General features: G+C 38.6%; 1 protein-coding gene across 1 annotated transcript in view; it reads left to right on the top strand.

The window, feature by feature from the left end:
- trappc10 (trafficking protein particle complex subunit 10) overlaps nucleotides 1–21,280 on the top strand; it is a 57,302-nt gene that overhangs the window by 32,020 nt on the left and 4,002 nt on the right. Inside the window, exons 13-22 of the mRNA XM_061723059.1 lie at nucleotides 209–324; nucleotides 2,717–3,246; nucleotides 4,296–4,437; nucleotides 6,189–6,347; nucleotides 9,256–9,485; nucleotides 10,462–10,562; nucleotides 13,435–13,558; nucleotides 14,715–14,879; nucleotides 16,280–16,460; nucleotides 18,730–18,924. Coding sequence (XP_061579043.1) covers nucleotides 209–324; nucleotides 2,717–3,246; nucleotides 4,296–4,437; nucleotides 6,189–6,347; nucleotides 9,256–9,485; nucleotides 10,462–10,562; nucleotides 13,435–13,558; nucleotides 14,715–14,879; nucleotides 16,280–16,460; nucleotides 18,730–18,924 — 1,943 coding nt within the window. The remainder of the gene's footprint in view (nucleotides 1–208; nucleotides 325–2,716; nucleotides 3,247–4,295; nucleotides 4,438–6,188; nucleotides 6,348–9,255; nucleotides 9,486–10,461; nucleotides 10,563–13,434; nucleotides 13,559–14,714; nucleotides 14,880–16,279; nucleotides 16,461–18,729; nucleotides 18,925–21,280) is intronic.

Genomic DNA, 21,280 nt, shown 5'->3' with positions numbered 1-21,280 from the left:
CTTTAAATCGTTGAAAGACAGGAATATGAAGACAGTGAATTATTAAGTCGATATGTGATTTTTGAGCCATGTTTTCCACCTGGCTCTTCCATTACTCTGGTTCTGGTACAAACTCTGGCATTCAACCCACCACTTGGAACCAGATCTCAGCTAAAAGAGGCAACGGTTTGATACAAAAATGGATGGTTTCCTTGACGACCCACACCAGCTACTTGCAGACCAGTGCCTTGTTGGCTGGTGATGTGAATCTGAGCACAGAGGAGAGGAAGCTCTTCTGTCAGGAGATTCTCAGCTTTGCTGGCCCGTCTGGAGATGGAGACGCCTGTAAGTTCATCACCTCCCACTGCTGGCCTTTCACTTCTTCTTTGCTTTTTGCCTCTTTTTTTTAAAATAATATCTTTATCTTTAATGCCCAAGTATTGCGCATCACTTCAGCATTTTTTCAAAACAAACTATTTTAACTTTTACAAACAATGTCTATCATGACATTTGTAGCAGGGCTGGGGATCAATTCCGATTCTTAAGATTCAGAATTGATTATCAAGATTTGATTCGATTCAATTCCGATATTTATTTGAGTTAGTGTTATTATGTTTTTTGAGTTGTTTCATGAATGATATGACTGTGTATTTATGCAGCATATTAATACTAGTATTATATTGAGATTAAACAGCAAGTATTGCAGCTAATGATGCTGTAAGGACCAATCAGCTCCCAGAATGCTGATAAAACTGCTTTCAGAAACATTGTGGGTCAGAATTATCAAACACATCCAGGGAGGAAACAGAGACGGATGAAATAGGTTTTATTTTTTCCATTTTCAGTCTTTTTCGGTTTTAAATTTTTGAGAATTTGGTTTTAAGCATTTTATGCAAATGTAACCCCAAGACAGTATATAAAGTAATGATATATAGACAATTTATGCAATTATAACTGAAAACCTTAATGTTTTCATACCTTTAAACATATTTAAAGGGAAAAACATGGCACTAGTTATTCTCGTGTCCAACAAAACATTCCTTTTTTGGGCATAAACAAAACAATACCAAAAGTTGTAATGATGGAAAAAAAATCAATCTTTAGACATACGAATGGATTTTTAGGAATTAATATGAGAATCGATTTAGAATCGGAAAATCGATTTTTTTGAACACAGGCCTAATTTGTCATTCGTAACAAAACAAGTTTAACCCATCAATGTGGTTTTATTTCAAGTTTGTAGTTTCTCCCGAGGGAAATCAATGAACACTTAAGTGTTCATGAAATGGTTTCAGAAAGCTTTTTGTCTTAGGTCGTGATGGGTTAAGATGTTTGAAAATCAGTTGCATGTTTTAATTCAAAATGAATATGGTGTATAAAGAATTTAAGTATCAATTTAAATGTTAATTGTCTTCTCTAAATCAGTGTATGATACATTTGCTTTTACAAAATGTTGGAAAAAAACAATAGCAAAAGAACAAAATACGGAAGAGTATCAGGGCCAGGCAGGAGAAAAATAAAAATAATATTTTAAAGGAGGACATTTTTTTTTTCATTATGCACTTCGAGAAAGAAGTCGAAATGTCGAGAAAAAACTGAAAATGTCGTGAATAAAGTTGAAATGTTGAGAAAAAAGGAGAAATTTCGACTTTATTCTTGAAATTGTATTTCAACATTAATCTCGACATTTCAACTTTTTTCTGTCAAAGATGTCGAGAAAAAAGTCGATGTCGACATTAATGTTGAAATACAATTTCGAGAAAAAAGTTGAAATGTTGAGAAAAAAGGCGAATTGGCTTTACGATATTAATTTGAAACACATATCACACATATGCAGTTGCATAACTTCAGAAACGTCCCCTTAACGTTCCACTCCAAGGATGTTAGTTAGTTAGTTAGTTAGTTAGTTAGTTAGTTAGTTAGTTAGTTAGTTAGTTAGTTAGTTACGGCTGCTGCTGCTGAGCTGTCAGTCGCTCTCCTAACTGGATTTGATGGAGGAGGAGACATTTACCGTACACTTTATTCACCAAATTGTATTTCAACTTTATTCTCGAAATTTTGACTTTATTCACGAAATTTTGACTTTATTCTTGAAATTGTATTTCAACATTAATCTCGACATTTCGACTTTTTTCTTGACATTTCGAAGGGAACATTTATTAGCTAGAAAAATACTTTATTTTTTAGTTATTGCTGATTTTAATTACAGAATAAACAAAAGGCAAATAACAATATTTTTGCATTGGAAATCTTGAACAAAAACATATATCTCGGACAATATTTTTTCTTACAGCTAACAATTATTTATTCAACAATACATCTATATAACATAATCTTCACATAATTTCATTTGGAGGATTGATAAAGTATCATTGAATTTAGTAGGTAGCAATTACATAAATTACGGAAGAGTATTAGGGCCAGGCAGGAGAAAAATAAAAATGATATTTTAGAGGAGGAAGATTTTTTTTTTTTTTGAGAAAAAAGTCGAAATGTCGAGATAAATTTTGAAGTACAATTTTGTGAATAAAGTTGAAATGTTGAGAAAAAAGGAGAAATTTCGACTTTATTAACGAAATTTCGACTTTATTCTTGAAATTGTATTTCAACATTAATCTTGACATTTGGACTTTTTTCTGGAAGTGCACAATAAAACAAAATCTTCCCCTCTCAATATTTTTTCTCCTGCACGGCTCCGTACATATCCTATCCCTGATCTTTATAATTTCTCCCCCAGCTCCCCAGGTGACCCTGGGCATGAGTGTGTTTGCCGAGCTGACGCGGCTGCAGTTCGTCCCACCCACGGCCTCCGTGCACTCCGGAGCCGTCCTGCAGGTGGAGCTCACGCTCAGGTGCCTGATGCCCGTCTCCGTGAACATCCAGCAGCTGGTGGCCAGCATTCACTTCGACGTGGATCACGGGGGGACTCACGGACGGTCCAAGAGAGCCCAGAGACAGAGCAACCAGGGGGTGGTGGAGTTCAGCCAGGGCCACTCCTCGGGCCTGCCCTCCTCCATGACCCCCGGCCCTCCGCTAGAGCTGGACGAGATCCAGGACAGGAGTCCTTCAGACAATTCTCTCATCTCCACAGGGGTGGTGTGTAAAAACACTCACCTGCTCATGCGTCGGCATGACAACAGATCACCGTCGGACACGCCCAACTGTGTCAGCCCCCCCACTGTCGCCATGAAGGAAGGAGCCCAGATGCTGAAGGTGGAGGACGTGACGTTAGAGCCCGGAAACAACAGCATCGTCTTCACAGCACCAGTAAGAGGCTCTTTACTGCTGCACCGGACACGGTTACATGATGATTTTTATTTCAGAATTAATTATTCCCAATTAAATAATTCAGAATTAAACTATTTTCCTTCGGGTTTACATGGAAATAGTAATTCTGAATTGAGGTTTACATGGAAAACACGTTTGATGGTCTTTCTCCAATTCCTCTACAGGTCTGGGGGTTGGGAAGGTTCTTTTTAATTATTTCCAGGTCCTCCAAGCATATTTTAAGGATTTAAAGTAATTAAACCTTCATATTGTCATATAGTATTTATATATTTTAAGGTTGTTTTTTAAATTTTTTTTTAATGTTTTAATTTATTTTTTACGTGAATTATTTAAGTTTAATCCACTTTTTTTTGTAAATTTTCTTTCATTTAATCAGAATTTAAATGACTTATTTGGGTCAACGTGTAACAAACAGACTCAGCATATATTACATAGAAACACCAGCAACAATATTAAAACAAAAAAATTAAATAAAAAAGGATTCAATCTGGATTTAAAGTAATTAAACCTTCATATTGTTTAGTTTTTACCTATTTTAAGGATTAGATATTTTTGTTTTTTTGAATCCTCTTTTCTCAGTTATTTTTCTCTTTTTCCCGTTGGAAACATTAATCCCTTTGGCCGGTTTGTTTACAACAGCTCCTGCCTGGCGCCGGCTGCTGGTAGAAACGTGCGTCTCTGACGCAAATCTTCATTAACAGAAATTATTCTACACATCTTTACAGCATTGGAAAACGTTAAGAATGTTTGTGTCATGTTTGTCCTCCTACAGAAACCATATGAAAACAAAAAATATATTTCCCTCCCCATCTATTTCCATTTTCAAACATTTTTGAAAAAGCTCCAGGAGCCACTAGGGCGGCGCTAAAGAGCCGCGGGTTGCTGACCCCCACGTTAACCCGTTGACATCATTGAAAATATAAGTATTACTGCCTTTGTTCATTGTTGTCATCTCTTCTCTTGTCGTCATACTGTCCACTGTTTCCCTTCTGCTCTGTAATTCCTGTGTTTCCTCTGAATCTGTGCAGAGTGGACAGCCGGGGACGTACACGTTGCGGCAGCTTTGTGCCACAGTTGGAGAGGTGCAGTTCGTCCTGTCTCACATCTACCCATCCGTCCGATATGAAGTTTATTCTCAGGAGCCCCAGCTCACCGTGGAGCCGCTCTCAGGTGGCTGTTTTATTTCACGGAAACATTTTGAAAGTGTCAAATCTTAGGTCAAACTACTGATGTCAGGACGACGTGAAGATTTCATGAAACATTAACCTTATCTAGTGATGCACCGATATGAAAATTTGTGGCCGAAACCGAAACCGAAAATAATAATAAACACTTGTCCGAATACCGAATAACATACCGAACAATGGTTATTCACAGTTTTTCATTTATTTTGCCAATTTTTTCACCATTTCATATATCAAATAAATTTACAAGGTAGAAATATTTATTGAACATGAACAACTGAACATTTCCCAGCATTTTTTAAATATTCCAGCAGACTTTATACCAACAAGGCACAATAACTTAAAATAAATAAATTAGCTATATATTTTTTGGCCATCATTGAGCTTACATTAGGCCTATAACTGACTGCTGAAAAATTGTAACATAGGTCTTAAAACAAAAAAAATGCATTAAAGTGCATTGTAAAAAAAGTGAAAAAGAAGTGGATAAAACAATATAAAGAAAAATATTAATATTAATTAATATTAATTAGTATTAATATGGGAAAGGGATTGATTTTCTTTTTCTTTATTTTGTTTTATACACTTCTTTTGCGTCATCTAAACACGCCGTTATTAATTGTTGTTTTTTTTCCCCACTTATTCCACCGAACATCGAAAGTGTTTTTTTTGCTATTCTCGGCCGAACAATTTCGGTTACCGAACATTAGGTGCATCACTAACCGTATCCAAAACTATCCAAAAAGAACCCGTGATAGGTGACATCTGTGAAGTAGCAACTTTTTTTTTTTTTTACAATTATACAAGGCTTCAAATTGCGGAGATCAGCAGCCCCCCCCTGCCCCCCCCTCACCCCCCACGACCCGAGTAATTGGATTTGAACGGGAGAAAATCATTATCATTATGAAAAAAATTACAATAAGTACAGTAGGACAAAGTGTGTGTATTCCACTGCTCTTCTGATGCCGCTGCATCCTGACTCGCTCTGTAGCGTCTTTTTCCTCTAAAGCCGCGGTGCAGGGGTGTTTTTTCCAGAGAAGAACATAGTTATGGGTCGTTGTTGTCGCTCTTTTTTCTTCTGGACAAAAAGATTCTTCTAAACCAACATGCACCATGGATTATATCTGAGACTGTAATGAACGATTCATCAAAGTTCCCATTCTTGAGCTGCTGCTGAAACTCATTGGCCGTTCTCAGCTTGTTGCTAAGCAACCAACGTTATTGACACAGGAAGTGAAGAAGTGGGGACACCATTTAGCCAATCAGAATGCAGAACACGATGCACAATCCAAATCTGTGAAGCAGTGAGACGTGAAAGGTGAATCGCGTTATACACTGCAAAAACTCAAAATCTTAACAAGAATATTTGTCTTATTTCTAGTTAAAATGTTTAATTTTTAGTCAAAAAATCTCATTACACTTAAAACAAGAGTCATTACCAGAAAAATAACTTATTTGACAATTTTCACCTGTTTCAAGTAATTGCAAAATTGTTGTTTTTTCCAGTGATGAGTCTTGTTTTAAGTGTAATGAGATTTTTTTACTAAAATGAGACATTTTAAATAGAAATAAGACAAATATTCTTGTTAAGATTTTGAGTTTTTGCAGTGTAGCCAGGGATTACTGTAGTACTTATAAATGAGTGACTATAATGAACATCTTGTTAAACATAAGCCGGTGTGTCACCAGTTGTGATCAGCGTGTACGTGCTGCTCACTCTCTTGTGTTTGTGTCCAGAGCCTCTGCTGGCCGGTCTTCCTCAGACCGTGAAGTTCACTCTCCTGACGGGTCACTACACTGTGAAGAAAGGAGATGCTCTGCAGCTCAGCAACACGGAGACCATGCCCATCCTGCCCTCCAGCAGCTGCTCCGCCCGCATCAGCAGCCCCACCGCCGGTCAGTACCTGCATCTGAAGGGCAGAAAAAACATCCACTACACTAGTTTTAAACCGTGATGAAAGTGTGGACTGAAGAATAGTATGACTGATTATTTTTGAATGATCATTCCTCCTAGCCTTTCCCACTGCTGTCATTATTACCCTTCAAAGGTCTTCTTGATGTGCACAAACGCACGTAGAAGCAAAGGATTTTTCAGTTAATTATCCGACAATATTTGTTCCAAATTGGGTTTCTGCAGCGGAACCTACTGTTATCGGGTTATTAGGACTGGGGATCCATTCAAATGTCAAGAATCGATTCCGATTGTTATTAATTATGGGCATGCCAAGTAGTGGCATGACCATATTGCAATCGTCCAGAATGGCCCAAAGGGCAATGCTGCTAGCATGCTAAAGTCGCAAAAGTCCCACTGCGCACCAGCGGGTGTACAGCATGACCCCGCACTGATGTGGAAAAAAAAAATCCCCAAAAAGTAAAACACGGCCGAAAAAATGAGGAAAAACATGAAAATGAAGGCGTAAATTAGTACCCAGAAAAGGTTTCCCTTTTCTTATTATTATTATTATTCTTATTCCGCACTTTTTTTCGTCCGTTAATACGGCCCGAACCGCAACGTGCACCCATGCATGGCATACATCGTTGGATGCGTCTCCATCGTGATTCGATGGGCATTACTTTTCTCCGTAATAGGGGTTACCGTGGCAACGCTAGTTGCCAAAAAGCAAAAAAAAAGGCGAAAATTCCCACGCTTATTGCTCGGCCGAACTTTATCGTAGAGACATCGTTCAAACTTTCAAACACTCGGCCCGATAGTCACTAAAGGACCATAAAACTTCATCATGCTACTTATTACGGTTTTTGCGATATTTAACTTTCTATTTAAAAAAAAAATCTATTTTATTTTGGACGCTTGTTGCTAGGCAACGGTTTATCGTACAGACATCATTACAACATTGACAAACCCGGGACGCTTTGTACTGCAACATATTTTAGTCTCGTCATGCTTGCTATTACGGTTTTTGAGATATTCCACATTGTTCATTTTGATGCTAACGGAACTTCGGATGCTTGTTGCGCGGCAACGCGGTATCGCAGAGACTTTGTTCCAACGTTAAAAGACTCAGGTTGATGTGGACTACAACATACTGAGGTCTCATTACGCTGTCGTTTACAGCTTTTGAGATATTAAAGCCAAATTGTCCCATTCTATCCTATGGGGCTTGTTACCATGGCAACAAAAACCTATGCATTTGTATGGGAGAGCATGTGAATAAACAATCTGTTAATACTGCTCGGACCGCAATGTGCACCCATGCATGGCATATATCGTTGGATGCGTCTCCATCGTGCCTCGATGGGCATTACTTTTTTCAGTCAAAAGTGCTACCGTGGCAACGCTAGATGCCAAAAAGCCAAAAAAAAGGCGAAAATTCAGACGCTTATTGCTCGGCCGGACTTTATCGTAGAGACATAGTTCAAACTTTCAAACACTCGGCCCGATTGGCACTAACGGAGCCTAGAACCTCATTATGCCATTTTTTTAAGTTTTTGTGATATTGACCTTTCATTTTTTTTTAAATTTCCGTTTGACTTTGGACGCTTGTTGCTAGGCAACAGATTATCGTAGAGACATCATACAAATGTTCCCTGACTCGGCACGCTGTGACCTTCAACGTATTAAAATTTCATGAAGCTGTGATTTAAGGAAAGTTTAATGTAAAATCCATGCCAAATGGCCCCATTCATTCGGATGGGTTTTTTTAAACCATGGTGGAAAAAAAACCTATCCGTTAACGTAGCCTGAACCGGAACGTGCACCCATGCATGGCATACATCGTTGGATGCGTCTCCATCGTGCCTCGATGGGCATTGCTTTTCTCAGTCAAAAGCGTTACCGTGGGGACGCTAGACAGCAAAAAGCGCGCCCCATTAATAGCTATTGGGAGCACAGGAATGAATGAAATACAACCGTAAACACCTCAAACTGACATAAAACCGCCCCGAACACAAACACTGCAGCCCCAAACCAGAGCAGCGAGAGGGCTCGAATGGGCGGTAGGGCATGCCCATATCAAAATTTCCAGAAATTTTCTAGTTGTTATTGTTATTGTTATTAAAACAGTTATTTGAGCTGTTGCATGAATGATATGACTGTAGTTCTGCAACATATTGATACTAGTATTATATTTTTTTTTTTCATTTCATTTCATTTATTCCGTTCATGGTATATCTTCTTACAATGTTGTACATAATTCCAAGAAGTACACATTATCACCATGACGAATATTGAGATTAAACAGCAAGTATTGCAGCTAATGATGCTGTAAGGACCAATCAGCTCCCAGAATGCTGATAGAACTGCAAACAGAAACATCGTGGGGCAGAATTACCAAACAGATCCAGGGAGGAAACAGAGACGGATCAAATCGGTTTTAGTTTTTCCATTTTCGTACTATTTCGATTTTTAATTTTTGAGAATTTGGTTTTTAGCATTTTATGCAATTGTAACCCCAAGACAGTATATAAAGTAATGAAATATAGACAATTTATGCAATTATAACTGAAAACTTTAATGTTTTCATACCTTTAAACATATTTAAAAGCAAAAACATGGCACCAGTTATTCTCGTGTCCAACAAAACATTCCTTTTCTGGGCAAAAAAAAATACCAAAAGTTGTAAGATGAAAAAAAAAATCGATCTTTAGACATATGAATCGATTTTTAGAAATTAATATGGAGAATCGATTTAGAATCGGAAAATCGATTTTTTTTTTCAACACAGGCCTACTGGTTACCTGTCAATCCCCCCCCCATCAAAACATGTCTGTTTTTTGCAGAAAGCTGACCACAGCAGCTATTAGCACCAGTTTGACTGGTCTGGCCTTTTCTTTCTCTTTCATCCAGAGCTGGTTGGTGAAAGCGTCCTGTCCATCCAGTCCTCTGAGAAGGTGACCAGCATCAGCCTACCTCCCACTCCTCCCTACCACGTCCTGGAGTTCCAGCTGGAAGTTCTGTGCACTATCCCGTCTGGCGCCGAGCGACCGGCCAACGAGAGGCTGACGAACGGGGAGGTCCGGCATCGGCCTCGCAGCTACAGCCACCCCGACACGCCCATGACCGCCATCGACCAGAGGGTGAGGCTCACGGACATGAACGCTTCAGTCAATATCAATCAATCAATAATAACTTTATTTGTCCCCAATGGGTCAATTCATTTTGCAGCAATATATACACATAGTAAAAAAAGACAAACTGGTTTAAATCTAAAAATCCAGTCGAAATGTCGAGAAAAAAGTCGAAATGTCAGGAAAAAAGTCGAAATGTCGAGAAAAAAGTCAAATTTCGAGAAAAAAGTCGAAATGTCGGGAAAAAAGTCAAAATGTCGAGAAAAAAGTCAAAATTTCGAGAAAAAAGTTGAAATGTCAAGATTAATGTTGAAGTACAATCTTGAGAAAAAAGTCGAAATATCGAGATTAAAAAGGAAAGGAAAAAGGAAGAAAAAATTTGAAAAAAAGGAAAAAGAAGAAAAAAGGAAAAAAGAAGAAAAAAAGGGAAAAAAAAGGAAAAAGAGGAAAAAAGAAGAAAAAAAGGAAAAAAAGGAAAAAGAAGGTCAAACATTCCATTGCTGTGGAGGAAGAGAATGCTGCTGACCGACTGAGGTCCCAACCCCTGCGTCTTTGATCTGTTGCTTTGTCTTAGTTTTGTAAAGACCTTGTTTGAGGTTATTTTCCATGTTTATAATTTATAGTTTATAGATTTCAGGTTTATTTGGATCCCCATTAGCTACAGCAAAACTGCAGCTATTCTTCCTGGGGTCCCACACATAATACACAGTACATGACAACAAAAAATTAAAGGCAAACCTAAAGAGGTAGCATATAAAAAAAGAAAGGAAAAACAGAAAATAAAGAAAAAATAAACATGTCATTGATTTCCATCTTGTCGCTAGACTACATCCTGATCCCGCAGGGTTTTTTTTTTTTTTTAGCCGCCCACAGCAGAGTTCAAACCGCCCGCTACCGGCAGATTTGCGTTGGGTCAATGCAGCCCTCTACTCAGTACTGTAATGCACAATCATGCAATTACAGGATGTTGTCTGTCTGTCCGCAGATGTCCATCGACTGCCCCTGGTCCATCTACTCCACGCTGCTCGCCCTCACGTTCTACATCCCCTTCAAGACCAAACACTCGCTGCTCTCTGCTGGAAACAGGTGAGACCTGAGGATCCTGGAAACGCCTGCCTGCGTTACCAAGCACCACATTTAGGCAGTGATGCAAGTTCATACTTCTCATGAACTAGTTCAGAGTTCAGTTCACACAGTTTAAAAATGAACAGTTCACGTTCATAGTTCACCATTCTCATTTTGAACTAGTTGAAATTTAATTAATTTCAATATTTTTAGGTGAGAAATACGAATGAAACGCCACCCTATCCTAAAACTGTTCACTGTATACAATCATGTATTTTCCTAGTGGCTTTTCAACTTCACTCAGAGGCTGCAGGTGGGACTGGGGGGGTTTGGGCTGTTGGGTCTTCTTGCACTGCAAAAACTCAAAATCTTACCAGGAATATTTGTCTTATTTCTAGTTAAAATGTCTCATTTTTAGTCAGAAAGTCTCATTACACTTAAAACCACAGTCATTACCAGAAAAATAACTTATTTGACAATTTTCACCTGTTTCAAGTAAATTTTCACTTGAAATAAGTCGGAAAATCTGCCAGTGGAACAAGATTTATCTTCTCATTACAAGCAAAAAAATCTTGTTCCACTGACAGATTTTTCTACTTATTTTAAAGGTGACCTATTATGGCATTTAATGTATATTTTAAACAGCCCTTGAATGTCTTAAAAACAATCTAAAGCTTGTTTTTTCTACATAAATCAGAAATTCAGCCTGTGGGCCATGTCACTAGTTTTACCGCTTCTAAAGCCTTTTTCTGTGCTTCATTCCGAGGGGGGGGGGGGGGCTATGATAATGAGGCTCTGCGCTGATTGGCTGCTTGAATGACGTGTAGCAGGGGAGGAGACAAAGCGTCGCTCCGGGCAGAAGAGCAGCGGCTGCGTAGCAAAGCGTGTCCACGGTTCTGTGTTAAATCATCACGTACCCTACGCCGTAGGCTCTGCGTTGGTGTAACGCAGAACCATAAATCAGCCTTTAGTCACCTCGTCTTCACACAGGAAGATTGAATTTAATTCTAAACAGGTACACCATGGTTATTTACTCCGATTCCTCATCATTTCACTTCTTATGTTACAAGACAAATGAATCCTGTTAACTGTAACAGCTCCAGGTGCTTGAAAGATCTGAAACCACAGAAGAAAAATGTATTACGGTACTGATAGAGCCCGGAGCCCGGAGCTCCGAACCCGGGGCTCCTCGACGGTCCGGTCCGTGAGCAGCTCCGGCAGCTCCGTATGCGGCGCCGGTGCTCTGGAGCTAAGCTAAATACTTAGCCCATGCAAAGATCATACAAATATGAATAACATTTAAAAAAAAAAGAACTTACCGCTGACTCGTATGCAGTTACCGGGTCCGTGCTTTGGGATCTGATCCTTTTATGAGGGTAAATGTCGATGCAAAACCTCATTTCTACTCTCCCTCGCTGTGGAAACAGCCACCGCTGCTGAACAATGGCGGACGCTCGAGCCGGCGGAGAGAGCTGGTTGTGGGCGTGGTTTCAGCAGTGGAGGCTGAACCTCTGCGCCTCGGGTGACGTCACCCTAGGCGCAGATTCTAATCGGCTCAAAAAAAAATCACGTGACACTGGGGGATTCTGTAAGGCGGGGGTCACAGACCTTGCAGAAATTCATGGGATTTCATCTCCCCTGTGTTGGCAGGTTGAGGGGAGACCACTTTATATATGTTAAAACAAGAAAAAACATGTTTTTCATAATATGTCCCCTTTAAGTGAAAATCTACTTGAAACAGGTGGAAATTTTTTCCAGTGATGAGTCTTGTTTTAAGTGTAATGAGATTTTTTTGATTAAAAATGAGACATTTAAACTAGAAATAAGACAAATATTCTTGTTAAGATTTTGAGTTTTTGCAGTGTAGTCTTTCCTGATGACTTTGTTTGATTGTCAAGGACTTGCAGATATTTCCTCACACTGGACGGATGCTTTAACTCAACATGACGTTTCAATTCAATTTTATTTCTATAGCGTCTATTACAGGTGTAGGTGTGAGCGTGAGTGTGATTGTGAGCATGGTTTGTGTGTTTATATGTGGCCCTGTGATGGACTGGTGACCTGTCCAGGGTGTAACCCCTGCCTCTCACCTGAAATGAGCTGGGATAGGCTCCAGCAGACCCCCGTGACCCCGCAAGGGATAAAGCGGGTAAGATAATGGATGGATGGATGGATGGATAGCGTCTATTACAACAGAAATTGTCTCTAGGCGCTTTACAGAGACCCAGAACATAAACCCCGAGCAATTATTCATTTATTATAATATATATTATTATATAATTATTATTTGTTTCAAATGTGAAGTTGACGAGGCAGATGTTCAGACTTGTTTTCTCAGCGCAGGTGGACATCATTTGAACAGAAAGGTTAGATTTTTACCGTCTGACTCTTTGGGAGACGATGTGTAAAATTCCCACAGATAATGATAAGGATCATCATCTGCGTCCTCATCGTCTCTCTCTCTTCACTGGTCATGTAAAGATGCACCGGGCTCGGGCCGCCGTTGCCATGGAGATGGTGCCCGTTGTTATCCTAGTGTGCACTGCATTGTGGGTAATGTAGTGTGAAGTCATCTCGTCGAGTATTTTAAATGTGTGTGCTGCCCACTGGTGAAATGAGGAGGATAATTCTGTAATAATTGGACCTAAACAGTGAAACTGAAACTCACATAATATGAGCAGTTCAAATTCCAGTTCATGATCTGCAGAATGAACAAGTTCACGTTCAAGTTCTTTATTTGCAAATATGTTGCGTTCAGTTCAACGTTCTCACAGAAATGAACGTGTTCTTAAATATTCACTTTTCATTGCAAGCTTCTGAAAGAGGGATGTCTTTACCACGGACATTGTTAATCGTGCAAGTCTGACCCGTGATGGCTGATGTTTCTCCACAGGAAATACATCCAGGTGTGTGTGCAGAACGTGTCGGATGTAAACTTCACTCTGGCAGAGGTGAAGCTGGGGGAGAAACAGCAGGCATCGTTGGAGCTGCAGTCCCTCAACACTAAAACACATCAGGTGAGAAGGAACAACACGTCTTACAAAAACAAGTATCACAGCATTTTAAATACAAATGTTGCAAATTCTCTGGTTTATTTGAGGAAGTATGAATAAGATGGAAAGATGGTTCTTTCTGTTGATCTTTGTTCCAACCCTGGTTTGATTGTGCTGCAGAGCAGTGACGGGAATAGTTTCCAGTCAATTTCTTCCAAGTCTGTGTGGTTCCTTCTTCGAAATAGACGCAGTCGTTTACACAATAATTTTAAAGTCCTTATACTGAAAAGAATTTCATGCTGATGTGCCAAAAGATTAAGTATTTCCTTATTTGTGAAACTGATACCAAAATATAACTTCACAAGATGCTCAATATTCCTCATTTTAACACAGGGAGAAGAAGCACTTCCTGTTAGAGTTCTCATGAATTACCACTTTATTCTAGTAATATTACGAGATTATTCTTCAACATTATGACTTTATTCTCGTAATATTACGACTTTATTCTCGTAATATTACGACTTTATTCTCGTAATATTACGACTTTATTCTCGGAATTTCCCGACTTTATTCTCGTGATATTACGATTTTATTCTCGCAACATTATGACTTTATTCTCGTAATTTTACAACTTTATTCTCGTAATATTACAACTTTATTCTCGTAATATTACAACTTTATTCTCGTAATATTACAACTTTATTCTCGTAATATTACAACTTTATTCTCGTAATATTACAACTTTATTCTCGTAATATTACAACTTTATTCACGTAATATTACGACTTTATTCTCCTAATATTACAACTTTATTCTCGTAATATTACAACTTTATTCACGTAATATTACGACATTATTCTCGGAATTTTACAACTTTATTCTCGTAATATTACGACTTTATTCTCGCAACATTATGACTTTATTCTCGTAATTTTACAACTTTATTCCCATAATAGGACTTTATTCTCGTTATTTCCATTTTTTTTTTTTTTGTCTTAGTTTGGCCCTGATACTTTGTAATAATTTTTACGCAATAATTAATAATTTGTGAGTCAGGGTGAGGAGTTTTAAGTTTTCTAAAAATACTTTTTTCCATGGATTTTCTTTCTACAGCAACTGAATGTTGTCCTCCCTGAACTGACGTGGTGTTTGCTGTGTTTCTTGTGTTTCTTGTGTGCAGCTCCTGTGCAGTAAGCACAGCGTGTTCTGCCTGTGGGAGGTGAGGTGGAAGGATGATTTGCCGTCCTGTCTACAATGTGTTTTCTCTGCCAACTTCTCTCCGCTCGACCAAGACACGTCGGCCTTCAAACCCTTCCACTACCAGTTCCAGCTGGAGAGAGTCACTGTAAGTCACTCACACGCTTGATTCTGTTTCAGTTTGATTCTTTTAGGTGAAGCTCCATAACAACGGACAAGAATACTTGTTGTTTTCCGTTTCTGGACAAATGATAGCACAACTTCAAATTATACATTTAAAATACTGTATTTGACCCGGTCTTTGTACGTTTTGACCGTATAGAAACGTAATTCTCCTCAGTTGCAAATGAGTTCTTTATTACAAACTGTGTTGGATTCCTGCACAATCAACCTGTCTGATAGACAGACTCTAACCTCTAATCTTCACACCTCATGTATTACTTTTCTTTTCAATGTACTGGTTGATTAAGCTCCTCATGGTTTCCATTGCATTCTGTTGCTCGGGTAGAGAAATCTGCAACATCTGCACCAGTAAATCTGCAAACAACCTCACGATCTGTTTAAAACTGAAACTGGACGTGTTTTCTTTATGACGCAGCCGTACATGCCGTATTCAGTAGCATGGAATGGTATAGAAACATAATTCTCATCAGTGTGTGAAATAAGACCTGGAAACAGGCATTGTGGTATAGAATTGTCAAATTGGTTTAATTAAACCGTACAAATTGTTACATATTACTTTTGTAATACTGTATTTGACCCGGTCTTTGTACGTTTTGACCGTATAGAAACATAATTCTTGCCATTGTAAGAATGAGATGAACCTGCTGAACTCTACTGCCCTTACTTTTTAAGAACTTTAACTGCTTTTTATTATTTTACCTCTTTTCTTATCATTTTATTTCATTTGATTTGTTATTTACTGTTTAATTGTGTCTTGTTTTTTTGAAATGTTCTTTTTATTTAGAACAGCAGGATTCCATCTAACACGTTTTTAAATTCAATCTTTAACTTAAATGATTTTGTCCCTACTGTCCTCCAGACGTTTTTTATGAACAGTAATCAGAAACAATAACAGAAAAATAAAAAAAACAGAACCAGGGAGCAGCACCCATGTTTATAATCATTACATCAGATAAAGAATAGTTCACATGAAATCAGATGTGATTGGTTTCACATACTCAGTCCATTTGGACCAGATCTTATAAAAGTTTTCTTTCTCAACCTTGAGGGAGGAAGAGATCTTCTCCATAACATAAATCTGGTAGATGATCCCAATCCAGTCGTCGATAGTGGGGGTTCTACTTTTAACCATTTCCTTGTAACACATTTCTTACTGGCTGCCAACAGTATAGTCAGCAGTTTTTGTTTCGAACATTATGTCACCCAAAAATAATGTTTCAAAATTCAATGGCATGGTCACATTAGTCTTTCTGCTTGTTGATGTAAAGCACTTTGAATGACCTTGTGTTGAATTGTGCTATACAAATAAACTTGCCTTGCCTAAAAACTGTACCTGTAATAAGCTTCTCTCCTGGCCGTTTGTAGACGTTGTACAGCGTGAGAGCGCAGATCCTTCCTCCTGCCGGGGAGCAGCACTGCCGCTCCGGGCTGCTCTGCGGGCTGGAGGTTTGCATCACTCGCCTGACGGAACCTGCAGACGGAGAGATAGCAGAGGACAGCAAGACTGACACGGACGGCCTCAAAACCACCAAACTCATGTATGAAGGTATGTGGTAGAGTTTTACTGAAGGAGCATTAGACCACGGTTGGTATTAATACATGGAAATTGAAGTAAGGGATAATGCCCGACCAAAAAACATAAATATTAAATCAGTTATTCATGCTTTAATGTGTTTTCAGTGTAAATCATTAGTTTTTTAACAAGCCACAGCTGACGGACCTGAGATACGACTCAGCAACAGGAGATATTCTAGTCCGCTCGGCTCCGCTCGCCTAGTTTCTTTTCTCTCCTCTTCTGCATCAGTCATCAAAATTGTTAAATTCACCAAATCAATTAAAAAAGAAATTACAAAACCGCTCATGTCTCCGTCCTGCGGTAGCCGGCTCTTCTCCTCTGAATCTCCGTTGCCGTGGTTACCACCTGGCAGTTGATCCAGCGCAATGATATTAAAGATATCAGGCAATTTGACCGAACTTGTTTTCTAGGTGGAGATTATCACTTTTAATGGGCACCTTTATCACTTTCAATACTTTTTTTAGCTTTTTTTTTTTCTTTGTCATTTATGACCTAAAATGTGCCAAGAAGAACGTACTAACTTGTTTTGGTCAACAAGATAGAAATTAGTACTGAAATGGTTTCTCATTTGAAATCAGTTATTAGCAGCTGAATCTATAATAGATTATCAGTTTACAAGTTTAAGTAAGCCTTTACTTTCTCTTATAACTGGCGTTTAAGAAAAATATATTCAATTGAATCAAATAATTGATGAATGAATTTAGATAGATTTGGATTAAAGGAAAAATGTACAATTAAACAAAAAGGTCTTCTGCTTGCCATTTATGTACAATCATTGTTTTCCCACTGATAGTTAAATACTAGACAAATGTATTATTAAATCATTCTGAAGTCTGATCACTGGTTTTTGTAACTGAGCATGTTTCCACTAGGGGTGTAACAATATATCGTGCCACGAAATTTCGCGATACAAAAATGTCACGATACGTGTCGTGGAGGTGACAAACTGTACCGAGATATTGGGTTATTAATATTAATCTATTGTGTTGACTAGTAACGAGCAGTGTATTGGTGCCGACCGCGCCTCGACCCGCGGACCAAAATCTTCCTCCACTCAGAAGAAACTAGTCCCGTTTTGGTCCCGATCACGGGACTCTTGCAGGGTTTTGAGCTCTGAACTTTTACTTATGTAAGGCTGGTGTAGAGTTAAGCCTTACCTTATTAAATTAAACCTTTTTGGGGTGGTGAGTAGGATAAACACGGGGACAACTTCTGCTGAGTTCCAGTGTACTTTAATGTCCCTCAACAGTGTAGGATTTTAGAACATCAACACAGCACCTAGTGCCGTACTGTGGCGTATCACTCCGCCCAATCTAAAACAGACTAATCACTACAGATAAACTGACTAGTGTCATTATAGTCCCTGATTTACATCAGAATATAAAGAATATAGTTATAAAATAATGAACCCTGAATTACCAAAATAACCTTAACAAAAATAAATCTCCTATTACACTTATAAGGTGAGCATGAATCAATCTTTTTTATGATGTAAAATTGTATGTTTTTATTTACTTTTATTTATTTATTTATTTAATTTTAGTTGTTAAATTTCTGGAAAAGAAAAAAGTCAAATCATACATGAGAGAAACTATTCAGTTTGTGGCTAAATATTTGTACTTGTATGAAACTGAAGATCATAATGCAAACCTGACATTTACTTTTAGTTCAGTTTGTGGAAAATGGTTGGCCTGGCTTTCTCTTTAAAACTTAAAACAGCATTACAGCACAACTTAAAGCATTACAAACTGTAACAATAGGGCAAATGCACAGTATTGTTTTGTATTTTGTGTCTTTCAAATAAAAGACCATTTTTTCCAGTCATATGTTCCTCATTCAAGGTTGTTAAAAAATACTGCTATAATGAATGAATGAAAGAAAGCTTTGAATGAATGAAAGCTTTATTCAGAACATGGGAAAACATGAAATAACACATAAGTCAAAATAGTCAAAACAACAAAAAAAATAGATAAATAAAACAAAACAATGTTACCATGTCCGAAAAGGAGTAGAAAGAAGCATGTGCTTATTTAATCCTACCCCTTCTCCCTCCTCAGAAATGACTATCCTCAGTTGATTTCATATTACATATTTACATTACATATGTACACATTTACAACAAAGAATATAATATTGTATCGTTATCGTGACCTCAATATCTTGTATGGTGAGATTAGTGTATCGTTACACCCTTAGTTTCCCGTCAGTGGAACTAACGGTGAGGTGTGTGTGTCCCCAGTGGCCGACAGCAGCAGCAACTGGGCGGTGTGTGGGAAGAGTTCAGGGATGGTGGTGATGCCCGTCAAGGCCGACGCTACACACAAAGTCCAGATTGAAGTGATGCCGCTGTTTGCAGGACACCTGCCCTTCCCAAAGATCAAGGTGCTCAAGTACCTGCCCCACAACGCTGCCGTGGCTATCCAGCCTGACCCCGGTAAGCCCACAGCAGTTTGTAAAGGTTCAGTTACGTCCACAGACTTGACCCTAGAATACTGGTTTCATTCCTTTCATTTTGACATGAAGAGCAACAGAATGCCTTCATTACATGACGACTAGCTTCGGCGCCTTGTCCTCTTCTTTCAGTCCTTATGTCAGAAATGTGGGTATGATTTTTGATAGTTTTTTTAAATTTGACAAACAAGCCGATAACGTCGTTAGGACTAGTTTTTATCAGTTACGCCTCCTAGCCAAAGTGAAATCTTTTTTAAATGGTCCCGACCTAGACAAAGCTGTTCATGCTCTAATCAGCCCGAGATTAGACTATTGTAATGCTCTGTGTTGGCGTCTCCAAGTCCTCTATCAGCCTTCAACTAGGGCAGAAAGCAGCCGCCCGTCTTTTAACCCATTTATTTAGAATGGCTTTTAATACCCAGTAGGGCTGTTCGATTAATCGATTTTAAATCGTAATCGCGATTATGTAATTAGAACGATGTTAAAACGTGAAACTCGTAAAATCGATTTTTCACTTTTTTTTTTTTTTTTTACCTTGTCTGCACACATATTAATGATTGATACCATATTAATGATGGATGGAAATACCTCTCAATACCTGCGACAAGTGCCCCATGGGAGAGGCTCTTTAGTGTAGGAGGGGGCGTTGTAACCATGGTGATACTAACATGCCACCGGGCATCCCTCAAGCCAGATGCCGTAGACCGGCTCGTGTTCCTTGCAAAAACTTGCAAATGTGAATAGCAAATGTAATGAGTGACATTACACACCTCTACCTCCTTCATGGGTTGCATTATTATTTAGCATGCAAAGACCCAGTTTAGTTTAATTAGAAAATGTCTTGTTTTATTTAATTGGACATATAACTTACTGTACTGAAGGCAAGGCAAGGCAAGTGCTGATTTGCTGATTTTTTTTTTTCAGAGATAAAACTTTATATTTTATTATATTTTTTAAAACTTTTTTTCAACTTATTTTACAGAGCTTTGCACTTTATTCATTCATTCTTGGTTTAATAAGAGCAAAGTTTGCACTTAAAGCCCAATGGGGCAAATGTTCAATAAAAAAACAGCATATTTGAAATCATTTCTTTGCCTTTTGTCAATTCACAAAATAATCGTAATCGTAATCGAAAATCGGATTTTGAGAGAAAAAAATTGAGATTTAATTTTTGGGCAAAATCGAACATTCCTAATACCCAGTAGTGTGGTGACACTTTTTATTCCTTTTTTTCTTTTTTATTCTATTTATTTTTTGCTCTGTCTCATGATTGTATGTTGTATTTCTGTATGTTTTATTCTGTAAAGCACTTTGGCTCACCTAGAGGTGGCTGTAAAGGGCTATATAAATAAAGTACATTTACATTTACATGACCGTCCTGGCAGCAGAAAGGAGCAGCTGTCTGCAGAGTACGGGGATTTAAGTGTGTTTAAGAGGGTGCTCAGTTTATAACCAGCTGCCTTTTTTTAAAAGAAATAAAAAGTAAAAGTCACTGAAGGGTTTAGTATAGAAGTGCTGCTGTGCGTAAACACTTCCCTTCTCTTTGATCCGCTCATTTTAACAGAAAGGCTCGAATGGCGACCTGAAACGAAATGAAATACGCGCCACTCCAACAACGGTCAACATGTTTGAGTGTGTGTGCGCCATCTATTGGGGAAATGTGGGCACTGCAGGGAAATGAAGGAGGTTTTTACTATAATTTGGACCAGTCCGGCGGGCCGGATTAAAAAGCCTAACGTGGGCCGGGGGCCGTAGTTTAACCCACGTCTGGTATAGAAGTTTAGAAATCCATTGGAAAACATCAAATGTTTTTCTTATGCATAATCAGGGAATGAGAGAGAGAAAGAAGTCCTGGAAGGACCAAGAATACAGCTCTGCATTAGTAGATTTTACTATTTGGATATTAAATGAGAGGAGTAAGAACATTGCTTACTAAACACTGTAGTCGGAGGAAGCTGACGGTCACACAGCAATGTTTAGATGAAGACACACTGAAGATCTTAGTTCATTCTGCTCCACTCTCCGCCTGGGCCACCACCAGTGTTGGGACTAACGCGTTATTTAGTAACGCGTTAGTTTTGCGGTAACTAATACTCTAACGCATTACTTTATAAATTCAGTAACGCAGTAACCGTTACCAAACGTTACCAAGCGTTACTCCGTTATTTCTGCAGCTACAGTGAAGCTTTTTTTCCCCACACACGGAGACCAGAGGAAACGTAGTGTGTGTTTATTCCCAAACATGACGGTCATGAGCCAAGAGAAGGAGAGTTTCACAACGTGAGATATTGTCATTACAGTAATCCCTGGTTTTTCGCAGGGGTTACGTTCCAAAAAGA

Source organism: Cololabis saira, chromosome 6 (assembly GCF_033807715.1).
Source record: "Cololabis saira isolate AMF1-May2022 chromosome 6, fColSai1.1, whole genome shotgun sequence".
NCBI classification, from domain to species: domain Eukaryota; kingdom Metazoa; phylum Chordata; class Actinopteri; order Beloniformes; family Belonidae; genus Cololabis; species Cololabis saira.
This window is presented reverse-complemented; position numbering and strand designations above follow the sequence as displayed.